At 35.2% G+C, this 27802-nt stretch overlaps 1 protein-coding gene across 1 annotated transcript in view; it reads right to left on the reverse strand.

The window, feature by feature from the left end:
* Positions 1 to 206: 206 nt before the first annotated feature.
* Positions 207 to 27802, reverse strand: part of ARID4A (AT-rich interaction domain 4A) — a 56565-nt gene continuing 28969 nt past the window's right edge. The window contains exons 12-24 of the mRNA XM_054567500.1: positions 25353 to 25425; positions 24449 to 24543; positions 24198 to 24295; positions 23165 to 23396; positions 20161 to 20411; positions 17063 to 17260; positions 13109 to 13193; positions 12070 to 12271; positions 9435 to 10568; positions 9076 to 9180; positions 4855 to 5061; positions 4095 to 4241; positions 207 to 1059 (exon numbers count right to left, since the gene is read on the reverse strand). Coding sequence (XP_054423475.1) covers positions 956 to 1059; positions 4095 to 4241; positions 4855 to 5061; positions 9076 to 9180; positions 9435 to 10568; positions 12070 to 12271; positions 13109 to 13193; positions 17063 to 17260; positions 20161 to 20411; positions 23165 to 23396; positions 24198 to 24295; positions 24449 to 24543; positions 25353 to 25425 — 2931 coding nt within the window. The 3' untranslated portion in view covers positions 207 to 955. The remainder of the gene's footprint in view (positions 1060 to 4094; positions 4242 to 4854; positions 5062 to 9075; positions 9181 to 9434; positions 10569 to 12069; positions 12272 to 13108; positions 13194 to 17062; positions 17261 to 20160; positions 20412 to 23164; positions 23397 to 24197; positions 24296 to 24448; positions 24544 to 25352; positions 25426 to 27802) is intronic.

Here is a 27802-nt window from a genome sequence, read left to right on the forward strand (position 1 = left end):
TAAAAAATACATAAAAATACAACATCCAATGTCTGAATAAATATATTTAACAAGTTGCAAGATAATACCTTATTTTACACAAAATTTTCAGCTTTAGAAATCTTGTTAAATAACTTCATTGTTGTTATATATTTCATTTTTGTATTTTTGTAACAAAATAAAAACTCTGAAATTACATAGAAAAAAGACAAAATATTTTTGTCAAGGGATAAGATAGTCCACTGAAAACTTATTCACAATTCCACTGTAAACATTAATAAACATTAAAATATTTGCATAATTGTGTGCTCAAAAATACTATAAAAAGTGGAAGACTTATTACAACTGTAGTTTTCAGTCAACTACACTTCCTTTCACAATTTATTTTGTCCCATTTACATCTTTAAACCTGGGCACACTGCTGAACATATACTTTGGCAGTTCTAAATAGCAAGTGCTTCCACAAAAAAAAAACAACAAACAAAAAACAACAACCCAGAAACAGAAACAAAATACAAAAAACCAAAAATGACAATAAAAAAACACACACAACATAAACCCCCTACTCACCAAGTGTTCAAACACATCTTAGTGAAAGTGCAACAGTAACTATTCAGCTGGGTAATATTTTGATGTTTGTCATGTGCACTTGTCTATGATTTCTATAACACCTGAAACTTTATTATACAAATTCAAATTTGCTAAGTGCCCATTTCCTATCTTCACAAAATAATGAAAAAAAAATAAGAAGGAAAAATTATGACACATACACAGGCTGCCTAACCTTTAGTTATTAATCAGCTTATTTTTTGCAAAAGAAAAAAAAAGAAGGGAATAGATACAATCCAGCCTGGAAGAATAGACAGGATATACTTAGCAATGTCAAACCAGTTGAGTGCTTTCTGTGGTTGTATTTCAGGGTTTTGGGATTCATGTCCATGGCAGCAAACTGCTGGGAAGGCAGAGAAAATGAATATCACCTGCATTCTACAGCAAGTACATTTTGTGGGGGAGATGATGATGAAGGACTCATTCCAGTGTCTGACGAGGCAGATGACATGGAGGCTCCTGCATGAGACACTGTAGAATCAAAACAACTAGATTAGATTCAAAGATTGTCATGCAAAGATACCCAGTTACTGGCAAGTTAGAAAATCTTAATGTTATTCACTTCAGTTATCATCTTCTTAAATGCTGCATGAAGGAATAACAAATTGTCAGCAAAAATTTTGTTTGGCTCAAATAAGTGGAATCAGTATCTAGTCGGTAAAGTCACTCAGTTCAAATACACGCCATAAAATTTAAAGACTAAAGAGACAAATTTCTAAAACTCCTGCTTGAAAGACCCCTGGAAGGAGTTCACTTTGCCCCAAATCAGAAACAAAATCAAACAGAGAACTTCCTGTAACCAGCTGATCACTTGCCTCCTACCTTTGTCCTGTCCCAGTACACCTGATGGGCACAACATTCCTATAAGTAACAGTAGTTTTCTAGGTCAGGTATCAGAGCCATGGGGATGAGGATGGAAGTGTCGATGGGTGATTAAAAAGTCCTCAAATGACTTTAACGTAACTCCCCAGGAGGACATAAAACGGATTAATGATGGCTACTCTAAGCATGAGGAGCTTTGCCATTTTTTAGTTGTCTTCCTTTCTTTGCAAAGCTTGCCTGCTGTTTTCTGCTAATCTTTGCCCAATTGTTCCTATTTTATGTAAAGTTTTAATTTTTGTTTAAGTATGTCTCTCTCAGAGTGTGTACGGCCAATATATACCTTTGTATGGTAACCTTTTGGAATCTTCTCTTTATCCATAGGGTTCTGAAATTTCATAATGTGCTTTGGTGTAATTTCTGCCTCCTACCCCCCCACCACATTCTTTGTAGAGGACATAAGTGAGTCCTTTTAATTGTCTATCTCATATCCCTCAGTTCTGGAATTTTTTCTTATAATATTTGCTTTGATGACAACATCCTCTTATGTTTATTCAGTACTTCTCCCCCCCTAGAAACCCTATGAGTTAGAAATCAAATCTCCCGACCAAACCCAATACTTCTTGTTCTTCTTGTGTATTCTTTTTCATCTTCTACTGGGATTCTTTAGCTTTGCTGCCTATCCCTTCCATTACATTTGTAAAAAATCCTGCTAGTATATATATATTTTTAATAGTCACCCAAAGATATGTTTATTGATTTTTAGTGAGAGCGTGAGGGAGGGAGGGAGGAAGGGAGGGAGAGAAGACGAGAGGAGAGGAAGAGAAAATGTTGGTATGACAGAGAAACATTGATTGGTTGCCTCCCATGGGCACCCCAACCAGGGATCAAACCTGCAACCTAGGTATGTCCCCTGAGGGGGGAACTGAACCTGATGCCTTTTGGTGTATGGGATGATGCTCCAACCAATGGAGCAAACTGACCAGTGCCATCATATTTTTAATTAAAATAGATGTCTTGTTCTCTGAGTTATTAATATCAATTCTTGTTTCAAGACTGCAATATCTTCCTTGTATCCCTGGATATTAATTATAGTTTGGTATCTTTATCTGGTACATCTGATTTTTTTCCTCAAGTTTCTTTTTATTCTCATTTTCTATTTTGGTTTCTGTCTCTATGTATGTAGAGGCTTTCCAATCTGGTACTGTGGCTTCACTATTTAAGAGAGGGAATTAAAAGCTAACTGGAAGCCATGCATCAGTATGCAGGGCTCTTTAGTGATGGACACTACACATGCAATGACAGGCAAGGATCTTCCTTTTCGGTTCAGGAACCTCCAAAAGTTGGTATCTATGTTAGACCATTTCTCTTGGGTTGTCCAGTTTCTTCAGAGGAATCGTTCCATCTTCTCCCAGGAGTGAACGTAAGCTTGGTTGATGGCTTTCAGGGAGCCAAGAGGATATGATCTTTGGTTGGAAAAAAGGGTAATAGCCTCACCATTCAGTACTGCAAACTTTTACTCGTGATCATTATTTTTGGTTTAGCACTTAACCCTCACCTTCACCTATGCCTGGTGTCCCTGAGTATACAAGTCTATTGAGCCCTTTCACCCTTCAAAATAAGTTAATTTCCTATTTTTTGATAGCACTGTGGGAAAAGGTAGTTTGCTGCAGAAGAATGGAAAGGACAAAAGGATCCCATTTCTTCCATTTGCAACCCATCTGTTTTTCAGCCTCACCCCATTTCCCTGCTTTCAGAGCTTTTCTGGGGTGATGTAGTATGAACTGGCTTGCTGGTTCTGTCCCACTGCAAGACTAAACAGCTTAGGTTTTAGCATTCCCTTATCTGCTAGGACAATTACAGTTAGTTATCTGCTCCTCAGCTTCCAAAAGATAGGAACCTGATGTTTCTTATCTGTCACAGTCTGCTGTCACCTTTTCTTGTCCTTGCAGGTATGGGGCTTTTGATTTTCTTTACTGTTATTTCACTGGGGATTAGGGATAAAATAGATATGAACATGTTGATATTTAACTAGAGGTTAATCCTACACAATTTTAAGGTCCAGGTCAAACACTGCTCTCTCCATGAGTACTCCACAGTATTCTATCCTTCTAACAATTCCTATACTTGGTAATACCACTCTTGAGACCCTCATCATACACTGTCTCACTGGGGCTTAATATCTTTGAGGTCAAAGAGTCTGGATCTCATTCATCTTCATACTTCCACTGCCTAGAGGAGGGCCTGGCACATGGTAAGTACACATTAATTGTTGTTCATCTGAATTATCTTATACAGTAGCTGCTTAAGAAATGACTATCCCAAGGACAAGTCATATGCCTATTCCTTTTGGTGGACCTCATAATAGCAAATACAGTATCTAACAACAGGCAGCCAGTGAATGTTGAGCAAAGAGTGAATTCATAGTGAATAAGCTCTTCTTGAGAATCCACCACATTTAGTAAAATCACATTTTTTGTAGAACAGTTCATAGTGTCTTTCAAGAGTCTCACTCTGATTATTTCAGTTTTTGTTTCACCTCAATAAGAGCAACAAGGAAGAAAATACTAGGAATCAAAAAACAACAGTTAATACATGTATACTATATTTTAGGAATGACAAACCTAAATCTTCTAAAATGATAGTATATTTGAAAATGGAGGGAAGAAAAATTATAATCAAATTACCTTCTCTGTCTTTCTTTTTTAATCTTTTTCTCCTCCTGTCAATGGTCGCAACTTCAGACTTCAAAGACATGTAATATTTTCTGATTTCCTGTAGTTTTTCTTGGAGAAAAGAAATTCTCTCTGTACTGTTCATATTATCTAATTCATCTAAAAGGGGAAAAAAAAAAGGTTAATTAGGATTTCAAAATAAATCTTTCAGAAAAATAAGACAGTTTTATCAGAAGTCCAACTCATAAATCATTGAAAGCTTTAGTTTATTAAAACCTATCATATTAAGCTAATAAGTCTCGATAACAAGGAAGACAGTTCAAATAAGATTTCTTTACATATCCCAATATTTCTATACAAAACATTACTTGATATATTATTTAAATGATCAGAAAAAAAAGAAAGCATTAACACAGAGCAACTCTGATCTACAATTGTAGTTACTTATCCAAATCATTTCTTCATATTGATGGTTTCCTCATTTATTTGTTATTTCCAATTGTCAATACTAGAAAGGATGTTTCAGTTTCATCAATTTATATAAATCCTACATATCTTATTTCATAACTGGATATATTCCTCCAGTAAATATTTATCAAGTTAGTATTATGAAAAGACATGGATTTGTATTTAAGGTAACAAGTGATGATTACTGATAAGACAATATTTGGAGACATAAATAAATGAATTTACTAATCATTATTCCTCACTTGACATTTTAAGGTATATACTGCTTTACAATATACATTCAAATTTTTTATAAGCTTCTTACTGAGTTGAAAGCTCCATTTATATGTCCTAGGGGATGAATTTGGATGTTTTTCTCTGTGTTTATCCTTTTCTCCATCTTTGATGTGAGGGGATATTCTTGCAGGAGATCGTGCAAGCTTCTGTGGCTTAGATACACTAAGATGCTTTGCTGGGGTACATTTACTTGAGTTGTCTAGGACAGGAAGATCTTCACTATCACTGCTTTGACCTATAATAAAAAAAAAAGGACTCAGATTATATATTATAAAAATCTCAAATATCAATATGCAACAGACCCAGAAATCACAAGTTTTGGTATCCTACAGAAGTAAGTGTAACATGCACAAAGTTTTTAACAGCAAAAAAGAAAGGAAGAAAGACAAAGAAGGAAAGAAAGAAAATCTAAGTATTCATCAATAGGAAAATGGTTAAAAATTACATATTATTGAACACTTTGCTAAAGTGTTCAAAAGGAATGAGCGAGTTCATAAGAACAAAAATAGCTAAATATTCTATACTCTTAAATGAAAAAAGCCAAATTATAAAACAGTATAGTGTTGCCCCATTTGGTTTAAAACAAAATATAAACCCAAAAGAACACCAATCTAGAGAGAGAGAGAGAGAGAGAGAGAGAGAGAGAGAGCGCGCGCACAAAAAAAGATCTTGAGGTACACACAGCCTTTAACCTATGGATAATCAAATGTGAGCAGATACTTGTTTGTAATTGTATATACCTCCTCACCGAATTTGTACTTAGAGATGCTTCTGGTTTCTAATAACAAATTAGAATTCTCAATTTTATGTTTTTCAAGCTCTATACTCTACTTCCACCCTATTCACTCTCTAAAGCAAACCTTGCTTTCTACGGAAAAGACAGAGTTGAGGGTTACACACTCAATTTTCCAGCCCCTCCCCTATGTGTATCTGTCCTTACTCTCCTTTTTTTGCCTCAAAAAATGTTTCTGGCCAAGCTAATATCTTCAGATATACAAGATCTTAAAATCATCTACTTCCAGCTCCTCTGAAATTCATGTCAATTACCCACCTTCTTTTATCTTCGACTTCTTTTCTCAGAGTCTTCCAACATGATTGGATGTTTTCTACCCTTAGAGAGAGGAGGGAAGGAGAGGAAAACCTCTCCCTTTAGCTGGCCCCTCTTTCTTTCTCTTTAGGGTCAAATTTGTTCAAAGAAATTTTTTTTATCCTGATTTCCCTATCTCTGATCACATCACTGTGCTATTGTTAGGATTCCAAACAATGAATATACAGGGTCCGGCATGAATAATGCCCCTTTATATTACAGAATCTTTTATTATAAAATCATAAGCATGTAATCCTGTAACATAACAATATCATACTCAAGCACACCATATGACATTTTAGGCGAAATGTTCAAATTAAAACTATAAAGTCATTTCACCCGTATTATCACCCTACCAACCACACTCAAGTAAGTGTTACTTCTGCTGGACCCTGTATTTTAATCCTATTGAATATTCTATAGCATTGGAAACTTTTTTCTTATTCAAATCCACTAGTGTTTACTGATTTTCATTTTCTCTCCAATCAGTTTCTACTCTAGTCTTTCTGGCTATCCCATATAAAGTGAAGAGTTACTAAATTCACTTATATCCCACATAATTCTACTTTTGGTCCTTTTTCTCCTTTTTAAAATTATAGTTCACATTCAATATTATTTTGTATTATTTTTAGGCATACAACAACATAGTGGTTAGAAAATGATATACTTTACAAAGTGTTCCCTTGATATTTCCAGTACCCACCTGGCACCATACACAGTTATTACAACATTATTGACTCTATTTCCTATATTGTACTTTACTTTTTCTTCTCATTTTACTCTATTGCAATTTCATCATTTTGCAATACTTTGACAACTATCTTCTAAAAATACTTTCTAAGCCTCAGTGCCCAGTTTTCTTAATACTGGATACCTCTAACACAGCAATCCCTAAGTTAGCCTTCCAACAACCTGCTGATATTCCTGTATTCCATTTCAGTTAACCAATTCCTTGTAAGTACTTATAAGTGGGTCTTAGTGACTTTTATATCCCAAGCCTCTTTAATTCATTCCTTCTTTCACTGCCTTAGTTAAGGCAAAGATTCTTCACAAAAAGTAAAAGTGATCCATCTCCTTTCTTCCTTCAATATTCAAACTTACAAAAAAGTTGTAAGGACCATTGCCAAAAATGTTTTTCTGACCCATTGGAAGGTAAGTTGCCCTACCATACTTGAGTACTTTAGTGCTTTTTTTTTTGTAGTTATAAACAAGAACATTCTCCCGTGTTAGTTATCTACAAGTTAGCCCAAATTTTACAAGTGTGTAATATCTCACACAGTTTCTGGGCGCATCTTGGCTGTGTGGTCTGGCTTAGGAGATCTGGTGAAGTTGCAGTCAAGCTTTTAGCTGAGGCTGTGGTCTCTGAAGACTCGACTGGAACTGGAGGATATGCTTCCAAGGTGACTCACTCATGTGGCTGTGGTCAGGAGGACCTGGTTTCTTGCTTGCTGTTGGTAGGATATGCTTAGCTCCTCACAACACGGGCCTCTTCATAGCCTGCTTGAGCATTCTCAAAACAGACAGCTAACTTCTCCCCCGAGCAAGTGATCCAAGGAAGAGCAAGGAGGAATTGGTGATCCCTTTTATGACTTATTCTCCAAAATCGCATTTTATCACTTCCACTTTGTTAGAAGTGAGTTACTAAATTCAGCCCACACTCAAGGGAAGGGAATTAGACTTTGTCTCTTGAAGGGAAGAATATCAACAAATTTGTGGATAAGTTTTTAAAACCACCATACTCCTACAGAACCATAATACAACCATCAAAACCAGAAGTTAACACAAATATGTTACTATTGTCTAATTCTCAGATCCCATGCAAATTTCTCTATTTGACATGATAATAATGTCTTTTTACAGCAATAGGATTCCAGTGAGAATCATTTAGTTGTCACACCGCTTAAATCTTCTTCAATCTGGAACAGTTCTTCTTTCTTTGATTTTCATGACCTTGACAAATTTTTAAATTTCAGGCCACTTATTTTATAGGATATCCTTCAGTTCGAATTTGTTAATGGTTTCTAATGATTATATTCAGGTTATGCGTCTTTGAGAGAAAATCACTGATGTGCTACTATGTTCTTGTTGCATCCTGTCAGGTATTACACGATTTCAATTTGTCCCATTATTGGCGGTGTTCACTTTGATCATCTGACTAAGTTGGTGTCCACCAGTCTTATCTACTGTAAGGTTGTTCATTTTCCATTTGTAATTCCTGCTACCTTTCTAGTCTCATCTCCCATCACTCTTTCTCTATACTCTAGTCCTGTATTGTCCGGCCACATGATGGCTACTGAGAACCTGAAATGCCTTTTATCTTATATAAATTATATGCTCCTTTGGCACATTATCTAGTACAACCTAGAATTTCTCTTTCAACATAAAGACTTGTATGAAGGCAGGTTTTGAAGGTAAACTTTAGTTTGTCAAAATCGACCATGTTTATTTCTACTATATCCTATGACTTAATTTTACTCCTTATTGTACAGAAGTCTGTTTTTTGTGTTATCTGTTCATGTCAATTTACTAATTTTTCTTGTTTTTTTTTTAACAAGAATTTTATTTCTCCATGCTTTAAAATTACCGTATCATTTAGATGTCAGCTTTTCTAGATTAAAGAAAAAGATTCCAGCCCTGGCTGGTGTGGCTCAGTAGATTGAGCGCCAGCCTGGGAAGAAAGGGTTGCTGGTTGATTCCCAGTTGGGGGATATGCCTGGGTTGCAGGCCAGGTCTCCAGTAGGGGGCATGAGAGAGGCAACCACATATTGATGTCTCTCTCCCTCTTTTTCTCCCTCCCTTCCCCTGTCTAAAAATAAATAAAATCTTAAAAAAAACAACAAACCATTCCATTCAGAAATGTAAATTTAACCTGCTTGTTCCACTACAGCAAATGTTGTTTTTCTTTCATTCAAGTTTCCCAAATATATTCCCCTAATATTAAACTGCTTTACATAAAAAACACAAAAAAAATAGGCATAAAAATTAAGCACAGCTATCCCAGCTCTAAGTAAAACTGACAAGAACCTCAGATTAAAAATTAATGGAAAAATTATTTCAGAACATAATAAGCCAAATTTATTTTTAAACTGACACAAATGATCAAGACAGCACACTGCTGAAAATATCAGCAGTGTACTAAAGCCAGTACTGAAAAGCACCAACCTGTTCCATTCTTTTCATTTTTGGCTACAGCATTCGTTCGCTTTGGGGTACGCTTTTGCTTTTTTGCCAATAGTCCACTATTTCCATCACTTGGCCTTTTCTGACCTGAAATGAGGGAAAAGAGAGAGATCTTGAAAAGTCAGTAGCAAGTATATTTATTCACCTGTCTACATAAATTTCTATATATACATGTTTATAAAGGGTGGGAGAAAAGGAAATGGAGAGAGGAAGGAAAGATGGAAAAAAGGAAAGGAAGGGAGGAAAGGAAAGTACCTACAGATCAAGAGTTCCTAAGACTCTTAATTTACTAACTTTTGGTTTTAATATAAAGGCTAATTTTCTCCCTGTAAAGTCCTTACCCTTCTCTCTGATCTCTCTTTCTTGAACAATTATACTACAGGTACCAGAGGCAACGCTGGCTTCAAACCCATTTGCCGATTCCCTCTCACAGAGACCTTCTTGAGATTCTTCCGCAATACTGTCAACTTCAATGGTTATGTCACTCTCACTTTTTATACTTCGAGACTCATCTTGGCTGAGAGTAAGTGGTGAAGCTACTGAAAAGTTATGCTGTACTACAGGAGGTAGGGCAGGTGGAATAGAAACAAGAGAGTTAGATTCAGAGCTTTCCACTACTGCATCCTCAATACTGGTCTTGTCCTTTTCATCCAAATCATCCAAATCTACTTCATGGCAAACCAAGGTTTCAGGCCCAATCAGAGGCATTGCATCCTCTTCTTCTTTCAATGGAGTATTTACAGTTTCTTCAGCTGGACTATCAGATTTCTCACTAGTCAGTTCTTGAATGCATTGGTTTGACTCCGCTATTAATGATGGCATTCCTTCATTTTCTACTTCAAAATGTTGTTCGAAATTTAAGTTTTTCACTCCCTCAGGTGCAACACAATCACTCGTCCTTTCTTGGGATATGTTATTTATCATTTCCACGCCATTCTCCGTTCTTATTTTTTTCTCTGGTGATGATTGTCCCAGTATTTTCCGTTTCAACTTTTTTTCTTTTGCACACTGGTCAATTTCATTTTCAGTAGCAGAAGACAAGTTTTTACTGTCTAATGAAGGAAATTCTAGACTGTGAGTTTCTATATGAGGTTCACTTCCTGCTTCATCTTGGTTAAATGAAGAAATCTTTATAATTTCTAAAGAAAGATCTTTTGTCTTGCTTCGTCTTCCCTTTCCTTTAGGGGATTTTTCCACCTCTTTCTTAATGTCTTCTATTTGTTCTACTTTATTTCCAAAAATCTGTACTATTTGTTCATTCTCTCCAGCATCTAACTTTAAGGTCTCTAAAGGTTGCATTTGAGTCCTTTCATTTTCCTTTAATGTATGTGCAGCAATCTTTGGGTTTTCTTCATCTAATTTATCATTTAAGTTTTTGTTCTTTTCTAGTTCTTCTTTAATATCAGGAGAAAGTTCTTCATTCATCAAATTCTTTTCTAAAAGGTCTTCTGTTTCACTATCAGATGAACAAGAGTCTGCAAGAGGAAATATTACAAAGGTTCGTATATTAATTACTAATGTAATTTTATAATAAAAATCAAAGACAAAACTCTTAATCATGTACCTCTGAATACCTCCATGTAGAAATTTTTGATATAAAATAAATCATACACATGTGCCAAAAATGCGTGGGGAGGAGGATTTCAAGTTAAACTCCATGTAAAAATACATTACATATAAAGTATTACTATCGTAATTCTGTAAAAGAGCTATTTTGCAATTTTCGCTAGTATCATATTTAGGCTATAATACTCCTTAGCAAACTCAAAGGACTAGTACTGAGATATGATATAAAGTGATTTGATCTGAGATCTAGGAGGTAGTGATTAATAAATGTGGTGGCCATTGTGTATCCTTAGAAAGAAAACTCACATTCTGTTTAAAATAATTCTGGAAAGAAGGAGATATATAAAAATTAGCAATTAGAATTCTCAAAACTTTAAGTACTCTTCTGATTAAGAGACATGAAAGTACAGGCTATCTAACATTTTGCAAAAGAAATCTTTCACTTTAAGTAAGGTAATTTTTAAATTAAAATCAAGTAGGGTTTTAAGACGGTATAGGAGCTGTAAAATATAAAAATCTGGCCCATGCGACTTACATTCTAAAGAAGTTCAAAAGGGCAAACTTAAAGGTATTTTGTAAATGAAAAGGTAACTAGTTTTATTTTGTGATTTTACCACATACAGCATTTAGAATTCGTTTGTTGTTATATTAAAAAAAAAATTCCTTTAGTTTAGCAAGACTACTATGTATAGTTTTGTAAGCTGTACACCACACAAGGGTATGACATCTAAGAGGACATCTTTTACTCTGTGGATATCCTGCATTTGCGTAATATGGCAACCTTCCAGCAGATGGCAGTAAAGAGAAAGAAGAATGCCCTTTCTAATATGCACCCAAGCAAGCATCCTATGGACTAACAGCAATCCTGTAGGTTCAAAATATTTTTTTTCCTTGAAGGGAGAAATATTTTTATAAGGTAACTATTTAACATTTCCTAAATTACATGGAAAAAATACAAAGATAGAAAAGTGGAAAAAAGTGGGTAAAAGCAGAATACAGTATGTTCACCTGTACTCATCACAAAGCATTTCCATACCACATTAGTTTGTGCTCTCTCTGAGCAACAGTCTCAGTTTTGTTGAAAGACCCTAGGGAACAGCACTGAATTACAGGAGACAGTTGTACATGCTTTGAAGGACAGTGCAGCACACAGTAGGATGCATGGTTTGTCAATCCATCCTCTATTAAAATAGAATATTTCTACTGACAAAAAAAGGTATTCCTAAATGAACATTAAAACATTGCTAAATTTTAAGTAACTATGATATATACTAAATATTTTCTTCAAATCAAATCTGTTTAAATTATATATGAGATTAAAAACCTAGATGGCTTTCTATGACTCATACAGCTGACGTTTTATTATTTATATTGGTTTTTTAAAAATCAGTGATCCTCAAAATTGAGCACCTTCCATTCTATTTGACAATGGTGAGTTGTCTGCCATATTGCTTCGAGCACTTCTGGTACCTGATTTTCCTTCACTGTTTGGAGTCTTAGACAAACCATATGGCATGTTTGATGAAAGGGTAGATTTTAAAGGAGGCCGTCCCCGTTTTGACTTCTGTCTCTCTTCATCCCTTTTCTCATCTTTTTCACTGTCTTCTTTATTCTAGATAACAACAAAACATATGAGAGAAGCCCATTCCTTTTGAAAAATGAACATTTTACTTCTACAAAGAAAACTGTAAGTCAAAAGTTTAGATATTTTATATGTCAATTCCTCATCTGTGCTTATAGGAAAATTATAAACAAATAGTTTTCTAATATATTTTATACTTATATCAATAGGATGGTATACAATATGCAATACTGCAATTATAATGTGACAGTCAGAGCCAGTGCATTACAAAGCTATACAACGATTCAGCCCTCTCCCCTCCCCCACTCACTATGCCCTGAGGGAAAGAAAGATTTCTACCATAAAACAGACAAAACACTGAGTGACTCTCTACAGCAAAGGCTGAAAACTGCAGGTGCGGATGAGGATACAGCTGACCAGGAGGTATGTGTTTTAAAGTTCAGTATTAGATTCCAACATTTAAAAATCATATTTCACATTAAAAATGCTGTGTTGAAAAATCCTAAAATCTGGCAACTCTGACTGTATCCCACAGCAGAATGTTTAGTTCCACCCTCTCTAGATGAGAACGTCCTTTTATTGGTCAACATTAGTCCTAATCCCCCTTTTTCTTACTACAGCTGCTATAGGTATTTCAGTTTAAAGCCTATGTCTCAGTAGTCACTGGGTTTTACCTTTCCTGAAACAATGTGTTCATGTGCTTACATATTTTAACATTTTTTTTTAGCTTCTGGGTTATAAGAGAGAAAATCACAGTTACCTTAAATGAATCAATATGAGTATTACAGTGAGGAAACAAGATTTATAAAACATATAATATGAATAATTCCTGTACCTATCATAAATGATATGAACCTATGAACATACTTTAGCTTTTTTCTTCTGTTTTTTCTTTGGTCCACCTTTGTCCAAAGGCCAGATTATCCTGTCAGCCTTCACCCATTCATCATACCTTAAAATAAAGAATACATAAGAAATTCAAAATAATACCTCATTTAAAATGTATTCATCAAATAAAGACAAGAGTGGGATAGACTAAAGAGCTCGTTTCTAAGGTTGGCAGAAATGTGAAGGGCACAGGGCCTGGTTTGCTGGTAACATGTGCCAGCTACTGTATTAACTAGGTGCTTTGTATACCTGCCACCAATAAGGCAAAATGAGAAAATTTCCTAAGGTAAATAGGCTTAAAGGGAGGGCTAAGTAAGCAAATTCTAAACAGATCCAAGACCATTTGAACTGCTTTGTTTTCTATAACTCCCACAGACTTTAACTTAATGAAATAAACTGATTCTGCACTGGGAATTCATTTTATTGACCAATTTAAAGATAAGTCAGGTAAATTCAAACTTGTAATATGATCAGTTCCAGATGTATTTTATGAAGTCCTTTTCAACTCTCTTCCTCACAGAATTCTCTAGCCTCCAGTACTTCTAATACAATTTTATTCTGAACTATGTTACCACCAAGATTCTGAAATTTTTTAGAGGTATTTCATTTCCTTTATCTAAGTTTATTCTGTTTAGATCAAGTTGAAAATTCCTCATATCCCCTGTACCTTTTTCCAAAATACTGACTGACATCACTTTTTTTAAAGCTTTTTTTAAAAAATCTGCACCTGAGGACATGTTTACTGTTTTAGAGAGAGAAGGAGGGTGGAGAGAGGGAAAAAAAGGGAAACATCAATGTAAGAGAGTAACAATGCTAGAGGATCCATTTATTGATTTTTTTAAGAAAGATGGAAATAAATATGATGTTAGAGAGAAACATCAGCTGGTTGCTTCCCATACCCACTCTAACTGGGGATCAAACCCAAAATCTAGGAACGTGCCTTAACTGAGGACAGAACCTGCAATCTTTTGGTGCACGGGAGGATGCTCCAACAAACTGAGCCTCCCAGCTACGGCTACTGACATCACTTTTCAATTTCAATATAGTCAGCCCAAGTTACTAATCATGGGCAAATAAGAAATTAAACTTTTAGAACTCAACAGAATAGTTCTTACATTATGTAAATATACAAGTATTTGTAGAGCTCTCTACAAAATGTAAAATCTGAACATTTAAGCAAAAGACTACAGGCAGTTCTTACTTTGAACTTGCTTTACATCATGTGAATGAGAATTATACCCTTATTTTGTAACCCAGTTACCATGAAACTATGCAAAGCAAGGACACAGTTCCAATACCCACACGTTTTGTTTGACAGGGTACCATGATTACTTACACTATGGTTTGAAAACTATCTCAAAACTATCTCCTCCTGGATCAATCAAATAGCTTCATTTTATCAGGCTAAGTATCTGTGCATTCTGACCTTATTTAGAAGTATTCATTCATTCAGAATGAAGTATACAGAAGTATGAGGAAGTATGTAGAGAATAACAGAGAAGACAAGGAAGGCCCTTGCTTACATTCAACTTGCAGTCTGGTGTGAAAGCAGACATACAGTAAAACCAAGTAGAGTCTGGTAAATGCAATAAGAGGGTTATTATATATCTAGTCCAGGGCTAACAAAGGAGTAACTCTGCTCAATTCCAAATCCCCATAGGACATATCAGACAACCCAGAAGCACAAGCCCAGAAACAAACAAACAAGATAAATGGGGAGAAGCAGGGAAGGACGCAGCGTAAGTCTGATCTGGAGTACACCTGGTCCTGGTCCCCATGGTATGTCACATAGGCACTTCCAGCTTTAATACTGCCAACCGAGGGTGGCCCAAAGATTTCTCAACTAAAGATCAGGACTTCTCTCAGTTTCCATGCAACCCTGTGTTAGAAATCCAGCTAGATTCTCTAGGAACTACAGTGGCTCAACATCAATGAGGAGACCAGAATTATACCAGCTTTTAGGAGTATGGAGAGACAGAAAAACCGTGAACCATGTGAGTAATCAGTTAACTAGATATTTAGGAGCTTAAGTAGGAAGGATGTGAGCATATGATAAAATGACTGTTGAGAACATTAAATAGGTGAGAGAGAGGGATGGTAGCTAGGGAAATTCTAGAAAGCAGAAGAGAAAAACAGACACACACACATGGTGAGAGTGGATGACCGTGAACTGAATAGAATCTAAGGAAAAGACTCTAATACAGTTACTGCAAAGACAGTGACTCAAAGTTGGTAAAAGTAGTCCTTCCTCCTTGAACTCAACAACATGTACATATAAATAACAGTGAGATAGACTAAGTTTGTTTCTAATGTTGGCAGAAATGTGAAATATGAATGGCATGGACTGGTTTGTGAGGGGAAAAAAGGTTTATCTGCAAAAACTCATATTTTTAAAATCTTTTTTATGGGATAAACTCAAACTCTCCTTAAACGATGAGAGAAACCTCTCACTAAAAAACAAACAAGCAAAACAAAAAACAGCCCTGGCTGGTGTGGCTCAGTAGATTGAGTGCCACCCTATGAACTGGAGTTGCTGGTTCAATTCCCCATCAGGGCACATGCTTGGGTCGTATGCCAGGTCCCCAGTTGGGGGCGTGCAAGAGGCAACTGATTGATGTTTCTCTCTCTCTCTGAAAATATATACATCAGATCTTTTTTTTAAAAAAAGATTTTTCTGTACTTCTGTATACCAGGTAGGTCCTCAGTAAAATCTTTTTTAAAAAAAATTTGTATTTATTTTTAGAGAGAGGGGAGGGGAGAGAGAAAGAAACATCAATGTGCAAAACATCAGTTGGTTGTTTCTCTCTCACAACAGCTCTACAAAGTAGGTACTTTTTCTTTCCCAATTTAGAGATGAGGGAATCGAGGTATAACAGAGTATATACTTCAAGTATGTAGGGAAACCTTGGAGCACCCTGGCTCCAAACTCAGGGCAAGCAGAGGTATTAAACATACAAGACTTTCTAAAGGAGAGAAAGAAAAGTCGTCCCTGACATTCATTAACTAGCCTGGTTATATCAGGTGGGCCCTGGTGTTGCTACAGAGGTGATCTGCCATCACATCTAAGTTTGTTGTTCTTCTGTTGAACATGAACCATTTCACAGAACATCTACATCAGACAAGTCTTGTAATGTGACCCTGATGGATCAAGACAAAAACAAAACCACTCCCTAATGAAATGTAAACAAAGGAAAAACAAAAACATTGTCCAAACCACAAAAATGGCCAAACACCCCTTTTTTCCTGACTGATTGCAGCTTCTTTACCAATTTATAGCACTAAGGTTGGTCTAGGGTTCTCTCCTTATCAATAACCCTTACTGAAATAATCATTCACAGAATTAACCCTACATCTTGACAGCTTCCAATCTACGGCTGTCTTTAAACCCTCCCCCAAATCAGCTAACAAATGCTCAAATCTAAGCCCTTTCTAACATCCTTTTTTGTTAATCAATTTAGAATTATTACAATGCTTGACATAGTTTCGATTTCTAATAAAGGTAATAAAAACAAAAAAAAACACTTGCACTGTGAGTAGCTGTGGTCCTGGCTCTTTGCCCATGTCCAGCAGAGGTTCTCACAGAATCCTGGGTTATGGCTTTTTCCAAAGATGGTGCCTGGGCTTTAACTGATTTGTTTAACACTCTCTTACTGAATCACCCCACAGTACTACATGCTGTACATTCCCCCTTACTGCAAATGAGTAATAAATTCAACTTGTTCAACTACAGGTATGAGCCAGGCAACCTTTGGCTGGACGTACTGACACAGATAGAAGAACAGTGGGAATGTTGGAAGTCTTGGAAAATTGGGATACAAGGTGTGCTTTGTAAATACACATATACCATTTGCTTTGGTCCTTCACAATGTTAGTTTTATCTTTTTAAACCACTGAGAGAAATTCCAATAGTAAGAAAATACATTTCTTGCTTACCTGACATTCCATCCATAGTAATGTACCAAATATAAAACTTCCCCATCATCAATTTCAGTGCTTTTAATACTGGCTTCATAGATTTTCTGCGTTTTCCCTCGTCCATATTTTACTTTCACTTTGGTTCCTGTTAGGCAGGGTTCCATGTCTTCCTCATCTTCCTCCCCTTCAGAGTCACATTTGGTTTCAGTTTCTTCCCTGCAGTAAGTTGTAACATTGATAATGCTACTAATAACTTAATAGAGAACAAACTAATATATGTAAAAAGAATCCAACATGTAGAATAGTCACAACCTAAGCATTACCTTAATAGCATGTCAGTGGAGAAGGAGAAGAAGGAGGAGAAGGAGAAGATTCTTATGGACTACTTACTAAGGAATGTATTTATTATATAAAGGTGCACTTTACCAAAAGTAAATGCAGACTTCTTAAAGGCCAATCAATAATCACAGTTAATGATAATATGGAGTCAAATAAATCACTTTTGTTAAAATGAGAACCATATGCTCTGAAAAAGTCTTTATAATTCTTACTCAAGTGTCACCTTACATGCAAAAACCATCTAAAGAGTTTGTAACCTCCTACAACTGAATTGCTTTAAATCTATACTTTACTACTACTTTCTACCCAATTTAGAATGGTTCTTAGCAAACTACTTTTTGGTGGATAAAATAATGACTAAGAGATATCTACCTGAGTAACAGTATTTTTTAAACTAACTGACTTTTTAAAGGTTTCCCCATCCTAACAAAGAAACAATATTGCAGTATCAGGACACTTGTTGAACCGTGGGAGAGCACCAAGAGAACAAAGCTTTGTGAATCTCATATTGACTTCTATTTGTTTTTACTCATCTCCCATTAGCTTTTCTTTGTTTTGATAATCAGGCATAAATGAAATTCACACTGGGAGTTCCAATATTTTTAATATTTTTACAAATAAACATCCTGTGTTAACCCTGCAAGGATTCAGAAGAGATTTGCATAAAAGGCCATTCTACAGTCACAAGAGTATTAAACGCTTAAGAGGGCCCTGGCCAATGTGGTTCACTTGGTTGGAGCATCATGCATGCCCTAAACCAAACGGCTGCAGGTTTGATTCCTGGTCAGAGCACATGCTTCGGTTGCAGATTCAGTCTGGAAGCATGTATGAGAGGCAATAGATCGATGTTTCTCTTACATCAGTGTTTCTCTCTCTCTGTCTCTCTTCCTCCCTTCCCCCCTCTCTAAAATCAGTAAGCAAGTCCTCTGGTGAGGATGTTAAAAATTGCTTAAGAGGAGGCATTGTGATCTGTAATAAACATAGGGCATTATTTCAGGGACCACTAGGGAACCAGGTATGAAAAAGCTTTGACAATCCATTTGCCTTGGGAGAGTTTTTTCTCCAAGGTAGGTAGGTACACCTTTCAATTTCAGCCTGATAGAGTAATTTCAAAACACTAAGAGAGAAACTACTTAAAACAAACTTCTATAAATGGAAACATCTCTCATTTCCATGATTTCTGTAATAATACGAGAATACAGACTATGTTTGTCTACATATTCAATTTTTACTTAATAAAAGGGGCTACTGTTCTTCACATGTCTGATATTTTCTCTAAAATATTTGCTCCATTTATGTATCAATTATAAAGGGTTTAAAAACCACATATTTTTCCCTGACTGGTGTGGCTCAGAGAGTTGGGCGTCATTCTGGAAATTGAAAGGTCACCGGTTCAATTCCCAATTAGGGTACATGCCTGGGCTGCAGGCCAGGTTCCCAGTTTGGGGGTGTGTGAAAGGCAAGCAATCTCTCACACATCGATGTTTTTCTCCCTCTTTCTCTCTTTTCCCTTCCCCTCTAAAAATATATAAAAATATTTTTAAAAACCCACATATTTTATATTGTAACTTTTTATGTATTACATATAATATATTTTGATGCTTATTATTAACAAAACTTCAAACTATAATCAAGCCCTTCTTTTTAAGTGGTTCAATTTTGCTTAGATTTATTGTCCAAGTATTGGAAATACCCTTATACTCAACTCTAATTATTTCCTCCCACTTCTTCTAATCCTAATTATATCTCACTACAGAACTTTATTCACTAATCTAATTCACATGTATTTGTGATAGCTCCCATACTTACTTTTTTTGAACCATAAAATTACCTCTCCCACTCACCAATCATTCTTATTTTTCTACATATTTTGTCAATAGCTGACTTCCAGATGGATATCACCCACTAGTTGAATGCAGGCTACTTATCCCAAATTTTGCTCAACAACTCAAATTTCTAGAAAACTTAGCATCATATAACTGAAAAGTAACTATGGAGGCAAGTTTATATTACAAATGTGTTATGCTGTCGTGGCTGAATTAAAACTCATTTCTTAGTAGTATATAAAAATTAGTAAATCTATTTGACAACACAGAAATGGCCAACTAAACACTGTTGGATATTACTTTGATCTAGCTGGACTGCCTAATTGGTTATTTTTAAGTCAATTCAGTCCAAACATGTATATAATACACGGAAAAAAAAAAGTTTTCACTCAACAGCAAACAGGATGGACATTAAAAAGCTGAAATTTATTGGTGTGATGTGGGGTAAGAACGTATTTTCCAAACAAGAATCAGGGGTGCATGCCACTTAATCTAATACAATAACTCGAAAAAGAAAAATGTCTTAGATAAAGCTAACACACAGAAACATCTGCTAGTACTGTGCACCCATGTGTTTGTTAGCTTTCCCACATTGTACCTTTTTTAAAATGGAATTTTTGCTGTCGCTGTTTCCTCTTGTCCACTTCCTCCATTTTTCTCCAGCTCCCTTCCCTGCTGTCAACTGCAGGACCTTTCTTTTGACTGGGTGACGCAGCCTTCTTTGAGGCCACTGCTTAGGGCACAAGTGCTATTAAAATGGTGCGACCAGTATATTCTCCAATTCCGAAAGGCGATACACATCATCTTCACAATGTGTTTCACCTTCATTAGACAAGAGGAATGGAAGTCCCAATAAGAAAACATTCCCTCAAACCTGAATATCTAAGCAGGAACAGAGCGCTGCTGTGCCCCATACAGGTGCTTCTGGAGAACAAATATAAGATAATATACCTCTCTTGGCTTTTCTCTTCCTCTTCATCTGAGTCTTTGTCAGAGTCCTCCTGCTTTTTAATTTTCTTCTCCTTTTGCTTTGGTGTATTTTTTCTCCCCAGTAGGAGCTCATTTTCTTTTTTCTCTGCAGTTTCATAGTCATCATCTACATCCTTATTTTCTGTATCGTTATCTTTTAATTTGTCCTCTATTTTCTCTTCTTCAATTTCCTTTTTAATAGAATTTGTATCTCGAGCAATTCTCCTTCGTCCCTAGTAGAGAGGATAGAAGCTTTAAAATAGCTATCACTACAAAGGAGGCGGGGGGTGGATGACAGAAAAATATATCTTTTTCTTAAATCTTCATAGCAATGACTAGTCTCTCTGGCTTGAGACATGACAATGACAACTTCCATGTACTTTTTTCTCTTCTTCTTGAAAGTAAAATAATACCTCATGTAAACTAATTAATTATGTCCAGATACGCTATGATCCTGGGCTATGGACTACTTAAAAAAGGAAAATGTTTGGCCCTGGCCTGGTGACTCAGCTGGTTAGAGCGCTGTCTCAATATACCGAGGTTGTGTGTTTGATCCCTAGTCAGGGCACACACAAATAGTAACCAATGAATGCGTAAATACGTCGAACAACAAATCTATGTTTCTCTTTTTCTCTCCCTTCTTCTCTAGTCCTCTCTCTGAGATCAGTAAATTAAAAAAAAAAAAAAAATCTTAAAAAAACAGTTCTTTATTCACTACATTATTTACCTCACTTTTAGTATTTTTTGACTATAATTTTAAAAACAGTATCTAAATGTCAATGAAACAAGTTGTTAATAATAGTAGTAGTAAATAAACCTCCTAAATTATGGACTTTAAAAAAGCTCTGTGGCCTCTAATTCTGTTTTTCTAAGATAAAACTTATTTTATCATTATATTTCTGTGTGACTACATTTTAAAAGTACTGAATTGTATCAATGGCCAAAAAGTGAGCTGGTTTCTTTGGCTGAGTATCTGGAGAGCTCACTGGGTGTACAGTGTATTATTCTACCCCCCGCAGCTCTACCCAGCCTCTTGTTGCATGCTCAACTGCCTGTGAAACTGGTGAGCCATTTAATTATTCCCTAAATTCTCCTTCAAGTCAATCTCCACACACTGGCAAGATTCCCATCTACTTGGAATAAAGTGAGCATAAAAAAGCCAACAAGTTAGGGAGCACTAAAATACAATTACTACTTCAGTATAACAAATGTTTTCGTAACTATGTATTAGTTAAACATCAAGGGTAAAAAAAAAAGGAGAAATTTATTTTTCTTATCACAGAGAACTAACATGTAAGTTCCATAGGGGAAAAGGATTTTTGTCATGCTTACTTTTGTATCCTCAGATCTAGACAATGCCTGGCACATAGCAGGTGCTCTTTAAATACTTGTATGTATAAATAACAGATGCTATCTATTAAAATTTAGTTCTGTATATCTTTGTGCCAGAAATCTCATTTTTAGAAATCTGTTCTCTATATTCAGCTACATTAGGAGGACATTTTTACAAACACATTTATTCCAGCACTTCTTGTAATTATAAAAAATTGGAGAAAATCTCGAGGAAAGTAAATTTATGGTACATTTATACAATGCAGGACTCAAACAATACAATGCAGATGTTTTACATTAGATGAGGAAAGTCTTTATGTAATGACAAGGATGTCTATAATACATACAATGGGGATATTATTCAGTCTTAAAAAGGAGAGACATTCTGACACAGACATGGATGAAACTTGAAGACATTAAGCTAAGTGACATAAGCCAGTCACGAAAGGACAAATACTGTATAATTTCACTTATATGAGAAACCTAGAGCGGCCATGGTCATAAAGACATAAAGGAGAATGGCAGTTGCCAGAAGGTGGGGGAGACGGGGATGGAAGAGTTATTTTTTAATGGGTACAGTTTCAGTTTTGCAACATGAAAAGACTTTTGGCAATGTGTGGTAGTAATGGTTGCACAGCAATGTGAATGCAGTAATGCCACTGAACAGCACACTTAATGTTGGTTATGATAAATTTTGTTATGTGTATTCACCACAATTTTTAAAAGTTAAAAAAAGAGACAAACCAACTTGAATGTTTCATTAAATTCACTAGAAGATTCCATTTACTAGATGACCATCAGAATGGACAGTTCAAAAAAATGGTTAAGGTGACTTCAACCCCCTCTTTCATTAAATATGATTGTACTGAGAAAGAAGATGTATTGCAGCAACCGAAGTTCTCTGATAGTGTGATAAATTTTCTTTCTCCTGGAATTTGATAAATCCTATTATGTAGACATCATTCAACAATGATAAAAATAGTGGATGACAATTCTTACATAGAGCTTACACAGTAATGGAGAGGAAGAGTGGAGTTTAAAGATAAAACCAGTGTGCACGTCATTACAAAATGAGAGCACATGAAAAAACTGCCATAAGAGCTATGCAGTGTGCTATGGGATAACAGAGAAAGGAAGATCCCGCCTGGTTGGGAGCTCAGGTATTAATAAAGAGGAGATTCACTCACACAACAACTATTTAATAAGTCCTTACTAATAGTGTCAGGCACTATTCTAAATGTCTGCGAACTGTCAATGAACAGAATAGACACTAATCCCCAGCGTTGTGACATGTGATTCCAGTGCAGGCTGGGGTAAAGGAAATAAGATGTTGTATAATAAACAGAATAAATAAGTAAATTACAGGTAGAAAGACTAATGTTAGAGGGAATGTGCAGTGAATATTTGAGATTTACCACAGATGAGAATGACTTGAACAAATATAAACAGGAGGAATGATTTTTTTAGGTAGAAGAAATATGTGATATATTTAGAGAAAGGTAACAAGGATAGCCTGGTTGAAACATAACTAAAAACTAGAAAATAAACTGGATTCATTAGAGTATTTTTGTATATATGTATCTGAAAATGTCATTATGAAAAAATGCAAAGTAATGTTTAAAATAAACCAGATAAAACCAGTTTAATTACTTACCCTTGGAGATTTTAATTCTATTTCTTCTCTTTCACTTTCACTGTTTGAATCAGTATTTTCCTCAGGTTCAGTCTTTACTTCTACTAAAGGCATTTCTTGTTCTAGTTTTAGAGCCTCTTCCATTGATTCTTCTAAGTCTTTTTTCTCCTCTTTTACTTTTGGTTCATGGTGATGAATAGTTCTGAATTGAATATTTGCAGAACGGCAGTACTCCTCAAAACCATAGAGATATCTAAACAAACAATATTTCCCTTTACTAAATGTTCATCTTTACATTTAACTTGAATACTGTATTATTAAACAGACACATTTTTAAAAAGTAAAACTCAAGCCTTTCTTTTTTTAAAGTACTTTTTCTATGTTACTAATTTCTTGGTGTTTTATATAGAATTATAAACATAAATTTTGATCATGAAATAAAATTTCTTCCTAAAGAATCTGAGCTTGTGCACTGACTGATGTGGCTCAGCTGGTTGGAGCATCATCCTGTAAATCTAAAGCCTGCAAGTTCAATTCCAGTTAGGGCACATGCCTACATTGTGGGTTCAGTCCCCAGCTGGGATACTTAAGAGAGGCAACCAATCAATGTTTCTCTCTCACATGGATGTTTCTCTCCTTCTCTATATTCTTCCCTTCATCTCCCCCTAAAATAAATAAGCCTGTCCTCGGGTGAGAATTAAAAAAAAAAAAAAAATTCTGAGCCTGTGATAACTGATCTTAGCTATCATAGTTTTGATGTAAAGGTTGTTCATACAAAAGATACAACTCCATAACATGTATTGTCATTTCATACTATAAATGCTGCCTGCTATAAATCCCTGATTTTGAAAGGAAATTAGGGTAACATGAAAAATGGAGCATGGCAGATTTGGGGCACTGACATAACTTTCAATCACAAGTAGGTATTAACCTAAATCTTTCTATACACTCTGTAATTTTAACGTTCTTTGATATGTTCTTATTTGTTAACAAAATAAATGAAAAATATTCCCTGTTGATCTCTATTCTTTAACAAATAAAATATACTACTTACTTTCTATAAGCAGTTTTTACATTGTAGGAAGCAGCTGAATTCAAAATAGGAATGCCAAGGTCCATATAAATTTGCTTCCATACAGCACCACTATCAATCTGGAAAATTAAGTTTTTATTTATTAACATTTGCAAAGGGAAACAATCTTTACACTAATATTCTATGTTCACTAAGAAAATGTGTTTACTACCTAAAGTACATACAACAGTGAAAGATTAGACAGTTTAGCTTTTCATCGCTTCCTTACTTACATTGTCACATCCACCTTGATGATAAACCAGTCTAAAGAGTTTGAAGAGATTGAGATCTTTATAGCCCAAAACAGGTGGTTTGTTGATTGGAGTACCTATATTTAATATCAAAAGATAGAAACAACATGTTTATTCAAATGGAAAATACTAAGTTAAAAAAAGCTATCAATTTCTATTTTCCTAAAGTTTACTAATCAGTGGCATATATTTAAAGAACCTAAAATTCTTAAACTATGTAAGACAACATAAAATATTCTCTATATTCTTTATACTGCATTATGGTTGTCCTTAGATTTCCACAGCTAATAAAATCGCCTGTTACTGAATTGGATAAAATTAAATTAAACCTTAGGACTACATGATACATCCAACAATGTTGGTTGAAGAAGCCTGGGCAAGAATGAAGAGTGTACATTATTTAGGCCATGGTTCCATTTTCTCTGCTTTAACAGAAACGTTAAAACTGTTAACAGTAATCTCAAGGATGATTTCTGAAGGCCAGAGAGTGCCTGGGAAACTCTACCTAAGGGTTTCCCAGGACTAATGTACTGTCAAACATTATGATGATTTTAAAGATTCCACTTCTTCTAACTCTAAAGATTTTATTTCTTCTAACTTCTAAATAGAAATCCTATTCTATTTAGATAAGAACTGATCTATTATGTTTAATTTGTTGAGACCAAGGATCAGGCTCGTTTACTTGCCACAAAGACAGCATTAGTTAACTAATGGGTATGTAGATCAATACTATGACTATTTACTTTTTATTACTGAAATATTATAGTATGTTTTGATTTTACAAGTCCCAAGGGGACTAAATTTAATTATACCAAAACTACTTTCCTATATATTTCTACTAAAAATAGGTATTAATAGTTGTTTTTATTCCAAGTGCATGAAGTACCTCTGTCTTCCATAAACTTATAGAGCTGTTGGAGGAAGTTGTCCCTCTCTTCAGGATCAAGTTCTTCCTCAGGCTGTAGAGGTAAAATAAATAAATATGTAGAACAATGAACAGGATGAGATACATTGTCTTTTTTTGTTTTATGAACTCAATGTAAGAGGATAAAATGTTAATGAAGCTGGAAAATATGAATTTCCTCAAAATCCTCTAATACCAGATTTTAAGTCATATTTTGATGGAGCTGATTTGATGCAGCTGTCAAAATAGGCAATCTCTACCCTTCATCCCACTTACCACTCTAACCCGACCCTTGAGTATCACCATAAGAACTAAGATTAGCCTTGAGAAAAGGCCCATAAACATTTTCTTGGGGAAGAAAACTAGATAAACACTCAGGGGTTGGATGAGAATGTTTTAATCTCACTTGGTATTTTTTTAATCCATTAAAATACCAATTGGCTTGTATAAATATATTGATAATGAGAACAAAACTTACTGTATTTTGTCACGTATAATACACACTTTTTTGCCCAAATTTTTGAGGGAAAAATAAAGATGCTCAGTATACATGTGTGATACTAATTCTGTTACCTATATAAATGTTTTTAATTGCTTTTATTTATGCGTATGTGCTAAAAGTGCAACCCTAGAAAGCAATAACCATATCCGTACGCAAAAATAATACCCTGGAATATGATATCAGTTTTGTTTCTAAATATAAATAAAAACTTGAATTAAAAAATTAAAGCGAAAGATTTTTTCCTGAAAAGTCTGGCCCAAAAACATGGGTTTACATTATACGCAGCAAAATATGGTACAATGTATTTATTATAAAAATAATCCACACACATTAAAAATCTGTTATTGTAGAACATTAAGCAAAGGTTGCAAAGTCACATGGCAAGTATTTTTTATCTTGCATGCACAGTATTTTTTAAAAAATTTAAATGCCTTTAAATGAATCATCATATAAATTCTATTTTGTCCCAGACCCTAACACCCCCCATTTTCTCATTTGTCGCGCCTCAAAAGTTGATTCTGCACTCCCCGAAAATAAGACAATAAACATTTTCTTGGGGAAGAAAACTAGATAAATAACTGCTAATTTAGCTGGGGGTGGAGTAGGGCAACTAATGGACACATTCCTGTAAAGACAACTTCCTATACCTACCTAAGTGTTACTTTTAGTAATTATATAAACTTAATGATTTCTCCTTATACAGCTAAGGTTTTGGCTCTAGTCAAACAATTACTTATGGGTTTTAATAAGATAGTCCTTTTTCTGATACACTACTTATAAACTAATATTTGGAGAAATTCTTATTTAAAATTCATTCAGAATGATTTATAACATTGAAGTAGTTTCAGTTTTACCAAATACAAAGAAACTTAAGTCAAAGTTCTACTAAGCCTCAAAAATTAGCAACTTACAAAGTTAGTATGAGTCATTACTAAGTGCTCAAATTGACAGATGGCAGTTTTTAATATAATTTTGTATGTCAACTGTAATTGAAAAATAAATTAAAAAATAAAGATTTATACAAAAGAAGATGGCAGTCTTTTCTCCATGTAAATTAAAACATCTTGTTTTTGCAAGGTTGTTAAAATAATTGCCTATCAGAAGGAATACTTTGTCTAACACTATGCTATACACTTGAAACTAATATAATATTGAATATTAACTGTAACTGAAAAAGAAAAAAATTACATCAGCCAATGAGTTAACTTAAGAAAAAAAGTAATCCAGTAGCCAATTGCAGATGTTAATTTTAAGGACTTTCAGTATGGTGGAGAAAAGCAAAAGCACCTTATGCCAGAGTCACTTTATGCTTTGCTTGGCCCTCTTAATCACAGTATTCTCCCCTCAGGCTAACAATTCATTTCCAGTATTTATCATCATACAGAATTCAAGTAAGAGCATCTTATCCAGTATACATAAAAGCAGTTTTTTAAAAAGGAGTCACTTCTGGCAAAGATGGAGGTGTAGGCAGAAATGCTTTGCTTCCTCATATAACCAAAAGAAGGACAACAAATTTAAAAACAAAAAAACAACCAGAGCTGCCAGAAAATCAAACTGTATAGAAGTCCAACAACCAAGGAGTTAAAGAAGAAACATTTATCCAGGGTGGCTGGAGGTACAGAGACAAGCAACCAGGGCAGAGAGGACACAGGGCAAGGTAGGCCGCTGGAGGACTGGTTAGTCCCACATTCGCATGCAGACTAGCCGGGAGGAACAACTAGGGAGCGAGACAGACCATGCAACCCAGGGTTCCAGTGCAGGAAACCAATGCCTCGAAACCTCTGGCTATAAAAAACTGTGGGGGTTGCGGCAGCAGGAGAAACTCCCAACCTCACAGGGACTCTGTTGGAGGGGCCTGCAGGATCCTAGAATGTACACACGCCCACCCACCTGTGAATCAGCACCTGAAAGGGCACAATCCACTTGTGGG

Source organism: Pteronotus mesoamericanus, unplaced genomic scaffold, assembly GCF_021234165.1.
Source record: "Pteronotus mesoamericanus isolate MK-2021 breed Mesoamerican mustached bat unplaced genomic scaffold, CSHL_Meso_final contig_182, whole genome shotgun sequence".
In the NCBI taxonomy this organism is placed as follows: Eukaryota; Metazoa; Chordata; class Mammalia; order Chiroptera; family Mormoopidae; genus Pteronotus; species Pteronotus mesoamericanus.